Genomic DNA, 13,623 nt, shown 5'->3' on the forward strand with positions numbered 1-13,623 from the left:
TGGTCTTTAATAATGACTCCAACACTTTTTTAATGCTGTTTGTTGTTTACACTATATGTGCAATACATGCTGACATATGTTGAAGCCACATCCAGATTAGCATCACGCCATTGAGCATCAGTCAGTGGTTGTGTCAAATTCCATTGCATCAATCTCCTCTTGCCTCTTTATACCTGTCAGTTCCCATCATTCCAAGCTACCTGTACAGCCTGGATCAGTCAAAAGACGTGCTGTTGAAGAACAACACGCTATCCGACCAGGGTTCTCAAGGAGCCTTCCACAGCATCGTGTCCTTGTACGACAACAGTGTGAGGTCTCTGGGCTCCAACACCACAGCCAGGTCTACTGACCTGGTCCCTGCAGCCCCCACTGCTATGGAGCTTCCGCAAAACTCCTCCGACTGCCCCCAGTCTACCAGCACACTGGTCAATGAGAATGTCAAAGTGGGACTGCTGTTTGCCTCCAAAGCCACCGTACAGCTGATTACCAACCCCTTCATAGGGCCACTCACAAATAGGTAGGTGTCTGTGTCTGTGTGGAGGTGATGGTTATGTAGCATTTACAACTGGTGGAATTAGCTATTTAAGGGTTTTCACAAGCAATCTAAAATATGTCTATTGCCTTTGTGATATCATCCTGGAAATTTGTGTAACTAAAAATTTGTTAAAGCAATCAAAATCCACCTAGTTGTCACATAATGAATAGAAAACATGCCTTTTATCCAAACGCATAAATCAGTTTACATTCTCATTTATCAACTACACACAGGCGACAACATGAGGATAGATCACTGGGTGAAACCAAAAATTTTAGGGGGTATTTGGCAAAACATTGAGTGGTGAAGTAAAAGTCCGGCTAATTTTCCCTCCTGACATACCATTAGAGCTGCAATGAACAATATTTTCTATCACTGATGAGTCTTGTTAATTAGTCAATTGATCCACAAAACATATGAAAGTAGTGATGTCATCAAATTGTTTTGTATGTTTGTTTTGGACCAAATGTCTGATGCTTGAAATTTTTGCCTGAGAAATGATTTAGACAGTTAATCAATTTTTAAATAATTGCGATTATATTTCTCCCAATCTATTAATCTGTCAGCTCGGCATTCTGTAAAATGACAAGAAATTTAAAGATAGCAGGTCAAATGTGAGCTGGCAACAGAAGTATCAGTAAAAATCTAATAAAAAGTAAAATGCATAGCTTCACTTTCTCTAATTGTAATTAATGATATTAAAAACAAATGATGAAAACATTCAAGCTAAAAATGAAGTGTCTGATCTCTAGTTTTTTGCTCATAAATCAGGAATGAACCTTCTTCTGAAATTGTGCCACAAGACAAAAAAGATATAGTCTGGATTGGGATGTGCATAAGTTGACTCAATAGTTAGTTGGTTTCTGGAGTTTGCCTTTTTTTCAAATTTATGTTCTAGCAAAAGAAATTCAGTTGTAAAGTTAACATTATAGCTGCTGTACAGCAGGAAGGCAGGCTTAGGCATTTTGAGGATGAAGAAGAAGGAAAAGGAGGGAGATGAAAAAGGGAAGAGAAAGAAGACCAATGAGACATCATTATTTTCATGAACACTGGAGATTTATTTAGTGAGCATTTAGAGTGTGCATTTACAGTATACTGTATAGAGTAAAATATTTTGATACGCGTGGGGGTCAATTTTGGATAATTTACAAATCTGGCTGGATCATTTGTGAAAGACTAATTAGTTTTACGGTTTTGAGAAAAACAGAGTGATGAACTTCATAATTGCTGCCAGCTCAAAGCATCAACTGAATTTTCAGATATTTTCAATTTTAGAAGGTTTCTTTAGCGCCACCATCAGGAATATTAACCCACAATGCCAGTAGAAGAACTTGGCATAGGACTGGACATATGTGAAAACTCTTTTTTTATTTTCGTGCATGGGAAGGAAGAGGAAAAAAAAACAAGAACAAGAAGACTGCCAAATACAAGAGGGACCGGCAGCAGAACTGCCTGGCAGCATATTATCTGATTTAAATTCGACACTTGGAAAGCATTTTAACATCCTGGCCTGAAAGCAGGATGTGTGTAGGGGCTTGTTTTACTAGCACTGTTCTGTTTCTTTGACCCTTTTTCAATTGTTTGGCTAAATTTTTCTTCACTTGAACATTATTGAACCAATATTGATGGAATTGAACAATTAATAGATGAATGAATGATGAATGTGCAACAGATTCACACTCCAATCAATTCTGCAGTCTCCCTCAGCTCTAAAAACCCTTCAGCCTCATTTATGTCATTGCTTTGGTTATCGGACTAGCAAACCCTTCTTAGCCCCTTGTTTTTGCCGTTTGAATGAAAGAACTATAATAAACTGTACAATAAACTGTACAGTACCTGCACAGCACCAAGCATCAGTCAGTGAGTCAGTGAACATAATGGAGCATTTAGCAGCTAAACAAAGTCATACATCTTATCATTTTCTATGCAGGTGATGAAGAAGAAGTTCAAACATTTCTGTATTTTGAAAATTTTAGATGACATAACTATGGTTGATTAATTCAAAATACCAAAAAGCTATTTCTTATTTTTCGGCAATAGAGAAAATAACATAAAATATTAAACTGACACATTTTTTGGAGTGGTCCGTGACCAGTCAGCAAAATGTATGTAGAGGCAGAGTGTTGCGCTTTCTAAGACTAATGGACAATTTTTTTTTATTCATTTATTTTTCTATTTAAGAAAAAGGCAAGTTAGTTAGTGGGGATGCACACAGTGATGAAAAAGGCTAATCTCAAGAATCATTACAGCTTGAAACATGCTAAAGTGAATGAGCTGCAAGAAGAACTGTGCTTGGATAAAGTTTACACTCTTCTGTGGAGTTTGCATGCCCAACAAGCAGCTTTCACAAGACCCCATTCTAACAGAGATAGTGTTTTTGGTGAGCAAGCTAATAGCTAAAAAGCTGAAAAGGATAACTGGATAACTTTTTGGAAATGAAATGATGGTCTTATCAGGCATTTAATACAACTCCAGAAACATTTGAGAGGAAATAATTACATTTTAAGCAGAATAACAGGACAGAGCATGAGTATCACAGTATGACCGGTTTCCTTTTAGGCAACAGAGGCTTCCTCTTAGCCCAGGGCCCAAACTGTGGTTCAGATTTCCTCTTGTGTTTGAAAGCCAGCCAGTGGTCAATACAGAATAGCATTTATGGTCTTATCTAAGGCAACATCCAACATGAATTGAAGAGAAAAATCAGCAACAGGCTCCATTTTCATGCTCTGGGGAGGAAAATCAAATGCTGCACATGGTAAACATGTCATTTTAATGCAGTTTGTGTAATGCCATGTCAGCTACAACAGATCTAATCCAACTGAATCAAACAGAGCGGAATTCCTGATTATGTGTGTTTGTATGTGTATGTGCATGCATGTGCATTTGTCTTTTTCATGCATGGATAGCTGCTCTATGAACGGGTTACTGAGCTTAACATATCTGAGTGTTACAGGCGGTGACACTTGTCACTCAAGAAAATGCCTTCCAAAATAAACTTGTCCTTAAGCCTTAAAGACCTCCATTACAGAAAATACAAAACAATTCTCATGGTCACCACTCAGACAGGCATAAATAATGGAATTAGTTACTGAGACAGTCCGTTGAGGAAAAACACACTGGCTCTTCCCTCCTCTGAACTGGCCAGTTCAGTTTGAAATCATGTTTCCATGAGGTACAACAAAGCAAATGGCACTTAGGCTAAGGCTAAAAACAAGGCCTACCCAGTCTGTTACAGTCTTTGTCATGGCTCAAAAACTGGTATCTATATCCTGGACTGGAGTATCTGCAGACTAATCACATATTATGTTATGAGCCATGAAAGTCAGATGATACAAATACAAAATGATTAAATCTCCCTTTTTGTTACCTTTCTGCCACCTTGACTGTAAGCCTTTTGGAGATTTGCACTTTACTGATTACACTCTTACTGTAATTCCAGTGAGTCAGTGGAGACCAAAGAACAGTCAATATAGAACTAGAAACATGATTTCAAAAGAATGTTAATTTGGCTGCTGGATGAATAAATTGGTAAATTGGAGTAAAGTGATTGTTAATAATATGTAAGATGTTGTGTTTACAGCTTGATCTGTTGGTAAAAAAAAAAAACAAAAAAAAAAACTGTTGCTTTAATTAGCTGCCTGTCTGCAGCTTTTTCAAAAATTTGAAAACCAGTAACAAGATTATTCTAAGAATAACTCGACAAGAGTTGCTAATAGCTGACAATTTTTACTATAAACTATACTACTAGACTCATCAATGATATATACTATATACTATACTATATTAAGACAGGTTTTTAGTATAATAGACTTGGTATAATTCTCCACATTGCACTTGAATGATTGCTTTGGCTTGTCATTTGATATACCAATTACCTAAATAAACACAATAACCTCTTCTGGCTGAGGAAGACATTTTACCATGTACATGAAGTGGAACACATTGGCTGAATGATCAATTTTCAAAATATATATAAACATGTATTTACTAGCACTTTTTCTTTAGATTTTCTTGAAAAAGATGGCCTTTATTTTAATTTCTTTCATTCTGGACCAAGTTGAGTGGCACCAACATCACTGGCTCTCAACACAAAGCCAGTATTTAGTGTCTCAGATGGGCACTCAGATATGCTGTAATTGAGGCAAAAAACACAGTCCCATTACTGGTTCTGAGTCACCTTCGCTCCTGACAGAGGACAATACAAGGCAAGTCAAGCATTTCAGGTATCTGTGGGGGAATACAACAGCTCTGATGTGCTTGGCAGCTTTTAGGCTTTTAATGAAAAAAGATGTTGTCATCCTCCTCCAGTGTTCTGGTTAAAATGTCAGGCAAACAATTGTAACTGGCAAAAATTTTTCACGCAAATGCAGAATTTCTAGAAATTCTTTGAATTGATGCTGTTACAAGACAGTTTTTTAATGTGGAGTTTATTGTTAGTGCTTTGGCTTTCAGATGATGATTTTGTAGTACTACATAACTGTGCTATACCTCATACACAACTGGAGACAATCTACATCCTCCATCCATGTTCTGATGACCATAGCAAAGATGCATCCAAACTAACAGCTTTCACTCGTGTTATTCTTTAGCATATGTTCAGCAATGTCACCCCTCTCTGGCTGTAGCAATTACCATTTAAATAATAAGCAGTTCTCCACAACTTCTAACATTTTTTTTAGATCTCTCTTCTTCACAATATTGAAAATAATGAATGTTACCTGGAATGAAGCCATTTATTTCATGCATATTTGCGTAATCTCAAACTGATGAAATGTTTATATAAATAATGATTGCATTTTGTCTGCCTTTTTTTCCACTTTGTCCCTTTAGAATAGGATTCCAACTTCCCATATTTGCTGGCTTCTGTATCATGTTCATCTCTACTATCAGTAAGTTCAGCCAACATGTCTTCATTATCAGAAATTGAGAATGCTTGCATCATGCCTGATGTTTCTTATATTTCTGCTGTTCTCACTGTTGTGAAGTGTTCGCCTTCTCATCGAGCTACGCTCTGCTGTTTCTGGCCAGATCACTTCAAGGTGTGGGCTCCTCCTGTTCATCTGTGGCTGGTAAGACCTCACTCTTTCTATTGCGTTACAATGCTCATATCCAGTCAATCGATTAAAGTGTTAACTATTAAGCTGTTCTGAATACATTAACATGAATTCACAACAGACATACAATATGTACTGTCTCTGGTGTATTGTTCTTGTGTGACTGAGCCTGTTAATTTACATTCGTGCTGCATTATAGGTTGTTTGTAGCAGAAATGTTGTCAAGCCAGACAAAGGGTGAAGACCCCAGTCCTGCCAGCTATTGGAAAGTGTGTAAGAGGGAGGCAAGTCACTTTCTGAAATGTTTAAAGATGGGCCCGCTTTAGTAATGATTTAGATTCTTTGTCACACTGGACTTTAATGTTAGCATAGTGTTGTTTATAAGATGACAGGCACGCACCAATTAGAGTGGTAGAGTTGTAGGTCTGAGTAAACAACAAAAGGCAAGCTGTAGTAACTTGATACTACACACAAAAAAAAAATTTATTGGTTTAGTTTGGGGGATTAATCAATTTTGTTGAATTTGAACAGTAGGTTGTTCTCTGTGCACCACCTTGCAGGATTGCTGATTTCCTCTTGATATGAATTCTGATAGTTGTTTGAAATCTGGCTGATAATGGAGGTGTCCCCCGCAGATTTCACAACAGAGTTCTGGCAGTGTAGGGAGGTGCTAATGTGGGACAGGAGGGAGCTGAGCACACAGCCCTGGGGCGCTCCAGTGTTGAGCAGAAGGGTGAGGAGGTGTGACCACCAGTCTGAACTGGTCTGTTTGTGAGAAAGTCCAATCTTCATTTCCAGAGTGTGGTTCTTGAACCCACAGTGCTAAGTTTGCCAGTCAGTTTCATGGAGGGCATTTGGATTCTGTGCTGAAATCAACAAATAATATTCTGTTGTGAATTTCAAGGTGGAATTCTCTGTTGAGCTGTTGGTTCTGAATACAAAATGCTGTCTTTGATTTGTGGGACAACCAGTTTCTCAAAGCACTTCGTCAGAATGGGGGTGAGTGCCACAGGATGGTACTTGTTTAGACACTGAAGACTTTTTAGGTACAGGGACGGTGGTGGAAGCAGGAAGGAGAACTCTCAGTGATATGCTAAAAATGTCACAAATTACATCAACTGGCTAATTGGCACATGTTCTAAGCTCACAGCCAGGGATGTTATCAGGCCCAGCAGCTTCATTCATCTTCACTCTCAGCAGGGTTTCTCTCACATCTACTGTGGATACTGACAGTGTCAGGTCTTCTAGAGGCAGGGTTGACTTGACAGCTGACTCTCTGTTGAGGTGATCAAGTGAACATGTGGCAACATGGCCACATGATTGGGCACCCCTGCTTTTGTGGCCTGTGATGGTCTGGATCACTTGCCACATATCTTTTGTGTTGCTGGTGTTGATGTCTCTCTCCAGTTTCTCCTGGGGCCCATTGCACAAAACTAGGATAAGGGATTACGCCGGGATATGTTGGTTATCCTGACTCAACTTATCCATGATCCAGTTGCACAAAAGCAGGATAGCGGAAAGTGGAATATGTTATGGGATAAGTTACCATGGAGATTTATTCTGTGGAGCTAGCCTGCTCCAGACCAGGCTAAGTTCCAGGATCTATTTAATCTCATCCCTTATCTCAGTCAGCAGTCATCACAAATGGAAACCAATAGTTATTCCACTGCCCACTACACATTGTTATCACATTCAACTAGATCCACTGTCATTATTTAAACATTAACACAAAACATAAGCATCATTAATTTCAATTTAAATTAATTTCATTCATTTCAATCATTGTAGATAAATGATGATTTTAGATGATGTTGCAATCATCAGATAGACAGTTTCCCATAGACTATATATAAAATACACATCCAATATAAATATAAATATAAATACACATCAAAGAGTAACATGATGTTCCTTTATTGAATAAGGATAAATCAAAGCATCAGTTCCTTTCCAAACTGAAGTCACACAGTGACTCTACAAGATAGAAAGCACAGAATCAAAGCATATTATACAACACAAGAATAAATACACATTCAAAGGTCTGTATATAATACACCCCACATGTCTGCACACTGAAATAAGTGCAGGACAAATCCATACACAACAAATGAACAGACAAATGAATGGATGTAAGCTTGTGTACAGCACAAACATAAGAGGCCAAATCAATCTAAGTTGATAAGATAAGATCAACTTTATTTATCCCAAAGGGAAATTATATAAGGGATAATGCCCGACGAGGTGTCCATTATCAGAAATGAATGGACGACGCGGAGGCGTGAACCGTCCAACGTTAAGCTCCGCTTATAACATGGTCACTTACGAAAGAAATAAATATTAAATTGGTCATTAATACGTTAATGTTGTTTTTTACCGGCTCTGGCCACAGAACCTGCAGCTCGGTCGGCCGCAGCTGTTATATTAGACCTAATCAGTGGAGGGAAGTGAGATGATTGCTTAACGTTATGTTACGTGATACAAAGTATCATTTCAGAGGGCAAGTGCACCTCTTACCGCTTGTGTGTGTCCAGAGGATGATGCGACATTTTGTTTCAAAGAATCAAAGTCCACAGATAGTTTCCTAAATCGTTTTTATTGCAAGAAATATTATCCACCATTGACTCTGATCATTAAATGTGTATCAAGCAAGTAAGTCTATCCTAAATCGTTTTTATAAATATTATCCACCATTCACTCTGTATCAAGCAAGTAAGTAAGTAAGACAGTTTCTGTTACCAACTAGCGTTTGAGCCAGCGCAATAATTTAGAACAATCAGGCTGTTTGACCGGAACTTTTTTATAGGTGTCCACAACGGACACCCTGCAGCCAATCAGAATCAGCTTGTTATACCATGGTCACCCAGACCATGGTATAACAAGGAGTTATACAGTCTGATGAAGTTACATTTACACAATTTCACTTACACTTTCAACTGATTCATCTACGTTTTCAGAGATCAACTATTTGGATTGTAATTGTGATGTTTCAGCGGAGCAGTGACTAGCTACGTACGCATTTAGGCAGTCTGCAATACTTAACCACGCTTTCTCTTGTTGTTTTATAACTGTGGCGGTGTTGTCTTTCTTTTTAATTTGGTCCTTGAGCCTCCATGAGGACTTTTGCCTCCGACGGGGAAAAGTATGCCGCTCTCGTTGCCATGGTGAATCGGTGAATCTGTGATAGATGGCGGGATCTATTTGAGGAAGCCGCGTGCACATACTTATCCTGGATAGGTTTCACCTGGCTTGTTGAATCCATGTCTGCTCATCCTTTCTTGGTCTTTGTGCAACCGATTAAGCCTGGACGCTCATGTTTTGGATTGGTTGAACTCAGCTCAGTCACTTATCCTGGATGTCTTAATCCTAGTTTTGTGCAACGGGCCCCTGATGTCTCACTGATCTTTAATGTTTCTTTCTCACCGACCCAATTTTTTGTCTGTGTATAATGGCCTCACCTCTCAATTTATCCAGGTGTTATGACTGAAGAAATATTTTATTGCCCTTTTGATGACCACATCATCAACACATTTTCTGATGTATGATTTCACTTATGATGTGTTTTCTTGAGTAGATGTGGTACTCTTGGATGGAGGCATCTGTGAACATGTACCACTGTGTGCACTCAAAACAGTCCTGTAGATCTGCTGTCCACACTTATTAAACTGTTTTTTCTGATGGTTTGACCATTTTAATGAGCTGGGAGTAAGTAGGAAGGAGAAGCAGGGAAATATGACCTTAATGGGAGTGGGGAATGGCTTTGTACCTTGAATGTCTGAGTAAACATATTCCATGGTATTTCTTCCCCTGCCGAGGATGTGGACATGCTGGTGGAGTTTTGATGTCTGTCTGATTAAAATTACCAGCTACAGTAAAAATACCATCTGGTTATTTTGTCATAAAACTATTGATGACTTCGTTCAGTTCCTGCAGTACATTTTCACCAGCCTTGACTGTGGACAGATTTTTTCAATGCATCAGTGTCACAACCATGCAAAGTCACAAAACTGTACAGATGTGTAGTTGAGATCAAGATGAAGGTTGAAATGGGTGTGGTCCATGCAAGTGCCAGAGGTAGGGAGGTAAAAAATAGGGAAGCAGCCATTGCGCACCCCACACCCCCACACCCATTTTATTACCCCTGGACTACATTAATTTGAAGTAACTGCATCCCATATCAAATCATTCCTGTTCCTGTTCCAATACATTAGGTAAAACTTGCGATGGCATCACTGCAGAATGTGTCATTATTGGCAATAGATAAATGGCGAAGAGAGGATATGTACTTTTATTATCACTACACAAACATGCACACACTACATGCACACGCCGTGCTTTGTGAAATAATTTCTCTGCATTTGACTTATCCTGGAATGTCCCTCCTCCGCGGCAGACCAGGAGCGGTGGGCTGCCAGCCGACAGCGCCGCCAAGGGACCCAGTTCCTTTCCATCACCATTGGTCAGGTGGTGATCTTCTTGCATGTTTTTAGTGGGGGTATTTTTATGGAGGATACCCAAGGTGAACACGGGGAGAACATGCAAACACTGTTTTTTCCTCGAGCAGCAGACACCGAAGGCATGGTGGAGGACACGCCCACAGCGGGAATTGAACCCGGGACCTTCTAGCTGTGAGGCGACAGTGTTTCCACCCTTCCACCATGCCCAAAACAAGTGAAAATTGTTGCTGTATCCTAAGGAACCATTACTACTGTGAGATCATGGTCAGACAACATTATGGTTGACAACATGATTTCAGGACACACTTATATTGTAACAGATGTGATTAAACTACTTTCACTGCTCAAAAACCAATATGGCAACAAAACGAAGAAAACAAAAAAAAACATGCTCCACATAATAGCAAAAAGCAAGTATAGAGAGCGTGTGTATCTTCATCTGTTTGTGAGTGTTTGCATGTGTGCATTACTTATGTTGTAGGGACAGCAATCTGTTTAAACAGTCACTTTGTGGGGACTCGCCTTCCTTATGGGGACAATATGCAAGACTTAAGGTTAGAGTAAGAATTAGGGCTAGGCAAGTCGTGGTTATGGTTAGGGTAAGTCTTCAGGAAATGAATGTAAGTCTATGTAATGTCCCCCAAAATGATGGAAACATGACTGTGTATACACGTACACACTCGCACCTGTGTTTGCATGGGTTGAATTATACTCAGGCACATTTGCGTGGCACATTTTTCTTGCAAGATGGCGTTGTATTAGGTGGCAGCCTGTTGTAGTAGCTCTTTTGTTTTCATTCATTTTTATTCATTTAGTGTGTTTTCTCCATTTCTTTTCATTTCTATTCCTTAACTGCATTTTTGGTAAATGTGTCATGATGTTCTCATGCAGTTTTATAACTTTATTGGTGGCCTTTCTGTTACTTTTTACACTCTTTGTAACGGAGGGCTATACTGAGGGGAGTGGGGGCAGTGTCTACACACGTGAGCAGCTGATCGCATTGTGTAAACCCACGCTGGTGCCCAGAGAGAGGATTGTAGTCCCGAATGAGCTGAAGAGATGATGTTGGGGCTGCAGATCCGGAGCCAAATGGAGGGTGAAGGCATGGAGATATAGACCGTCCGTTCTGGTGATTATCACGGGAAACGCAAGGTCCTTAGCAAATAAGATGGACAAGCTTGTCACACTGGTCAGGATTCAGTGGGAATGTCGACAGTGCAGCCTAATAGCCTTCACAGAGTTGTGGTTGCATTCAGACATCCTGGACTGGAGCGTGGAGGTGCCTGGCTTCAGCTGTGTGCAGGTGGACAGAGACATGGCTCAGAGCAGTAAGAAGAAGGGAGGAGGGACTGAGCTGTTTGTGAATGAGAAATGGTGTAATCCCAGACATGTCACTGTTAAGGAACGTTTCTGTAGTCCGGACATTGAGCTGCTAGCTGTGGGGATGCAGCCTTATTATTTGCTTCGGGTTTAACCACAATACTTTGAACAAAACTCTGCCAACTTTCAACCAGTTTATCAACTGTCCCACCAGAGACAACGCCACACTAGACTTACTGTATGCTAATGCCAAGGATACATACAGTGCCACAACAAGCCCTGGATCACCAGTGAACTGAAAAGCCTGCTGAAGAAGGAGAAACAAGCTTTCAGGTCAGGGGACAAAAAAGAATTGAGGAGTGTTTAACATGAGCTGAGGGAGAAGCTGAGGCAGAGCAGAAATGCCTACAGGAGGAAGCTGGAGACCAAACTCCAGCAGAACAGAGTGAAGGATGTGTGGACAGGAATGAAGGAGATCACAGGCTCAAGGCAAAAGACAGACCAGCAGCCGGCCAATGAGCTAAACCACTTTTTTTAACAGGTTTAGTTCACAGCCAGGACTGGCCCTACATTCCCCCGCCCCTTCACACCTCCCCACTATCCACAACAGCCTCCACAACCCCCCTCTTCCCAAGCTTCCCCCCTCCAACCCTCAATTCTCCCTTGTGATTCATCCCCTCACTCCCTTGGACTCAACTCTCACATCTCCCACCATCCCCCACAGCACTCCCTCCACTAGCACCATAGCCTGACTGTGGGCCAGGTAAGCTCCTGGGTGAGAAGCTGCAAGTGATGGGAGTCGATGCGCCCACAATCTCCTGTATTACTGACTACAGACAGACTGACCGCAGTTTGTCCGACTGAGCAACGGCCTCTCTGAGACCATGGAAAGTAGTACAGGAGCACTACAAGGGGACTATTCTGTCTCCTTTTCTCTTCACCTTGTACACTTCAGACTTTCAGTACAACTCTTCATTGTTCCACCTACAGAGGTTTTCAGGTGATTTAACAGTGGTGGGGTGTATAAAGGATGGACGAGAGGAGGAATACAGGGCAGTGGTAGACGATTTTGTGGAGTAGTCTGGTAGAAATCACCTGCTGCTTAACGTGGCCAAGGAGTACCAAGGAGATGGTTATTGATTTCAGAAGGAACAGGACGACCACACAACCACTGTGCATTCTGGAGGAGGATGTTGCAGTGCTGGAGGATTACAAGCGTGCACCTCAACAATGGACTGAACTGAAAAACTAACATCAACGCTGTGTATAACACAGTGTTACTACCTAACACTACCATCTTATCAGCATGGAGCTGTAAAAAATCTTTTCGTATCCAGCCTGTTGCGTTAGACAGTCTAGGACACTAGATAACTTAAAAGCCTCACAAGGCCTGAATGAAAAGCTGGTTGGGATATTCTCTGCAACTAAATGATAAGCAATATTAAATCTATGTATGATCCCAAGGGCAGCAAAAGAAGAGAATAAGAGGGGCCCCAGAACTGTGCCCTGTAGGACACCATAATGCAGTGGAGAGGAGTCAGACATAAAGTCTCCAACAAAGGAGAAACTTATGTCAGAGAGATAGGAGGAAGACTAGTCTGATGTTATGTCTGATATGTCCACCCAATCACATAACGTCTCAATACAGTTATAATTACAATTAGTCATTTTGGCAGACACTTTTATCGAAAGCAATGTACATATTGATGGCACAGCATCAGGGGCAGTTTTTGGGCTTCAGTATCTTGCCCAAGGATACTTTGGCATATGGACTGCCGATGCCAGGGATCAAACTACGACCTCCTGATCGGTGGATGACCGCTCTACTTCCTGAGCCATAGCCGCTCAATAAGGATATGATTGATCTACTGTGTTAAATGCAGAACAGAGGTCAGGAAGTACTTACACTGAACATTCATCAGAGGACAATAGAATATAACTAGAAACCCTCAGAAGGGCATTGTCAGTAGTGCTGTTTCCAAAACCCTGACTGAAACCTATCATAAATATTGTATCTATACAGTGCAGCAGTGAGCTGCAGTGTTGATACTGGTGTGATCCCATCATAAGAGGGTGTCTACTAGGAATTGCGTCTGGAGTGACGTAAAGCAGCAGCAGCAGTAGCACAAACACTGGTGAATTCTGTGGGCAGGTAGCATGGTCAGTATCTTAACATTAAAAACTTGACATCTGAGAAAAATTGTCTGTCCACTACATTTGAGTCAGTTTCCCATCTTCTCACTGGAGTCTTGTGTTCTGT

General features: G+C 40.6%; 1 protein-coding gene across 1 annotated transcript in view; it reads left to right on the forward strand.

Annotated features, from left to right (window-relative positions):
* Positions 1–13,623, forward strand: part of slc18a2 (solute carrier family 18 member 2) — a 43,711-nt gene that overhangs the window by 2,510 nt on the left and 27,578 nt on the right. Inside the window, exons 3-5 of the mRNA XM_070977179.1 lie at positions 181–517; positions 5,366–5,424; positions 5,521–5,604. Of these exons, the coding sequence (XP_070833280.1) occupies positions 181–517; positions 5,366–5,424; positions 5,521–5,604 (480 nt within the window). The remainder of the gene's footprint in view (positions 1–180; positions 518–5,365; positions 5,425–5,520; positions 5,605–13,623) is intronic.

Source organism: Chaetodon trifascialis, chromosome 13 (genome assembly GCF_039877785.1).
Source record: "Chaetodon trifascialis isolate fChaTrf1 chromosome 13, fChaTrf1.hap1, whole genome shotgun sequence".
In the NCBI taxonomy this organism is placed as follows: Eukaryota; Metazoa; Chordata; class Actinopteri; order Chaetodontiformes; family Chaetodontidae; genus Chaetodon; species Chaetodon trifascialis.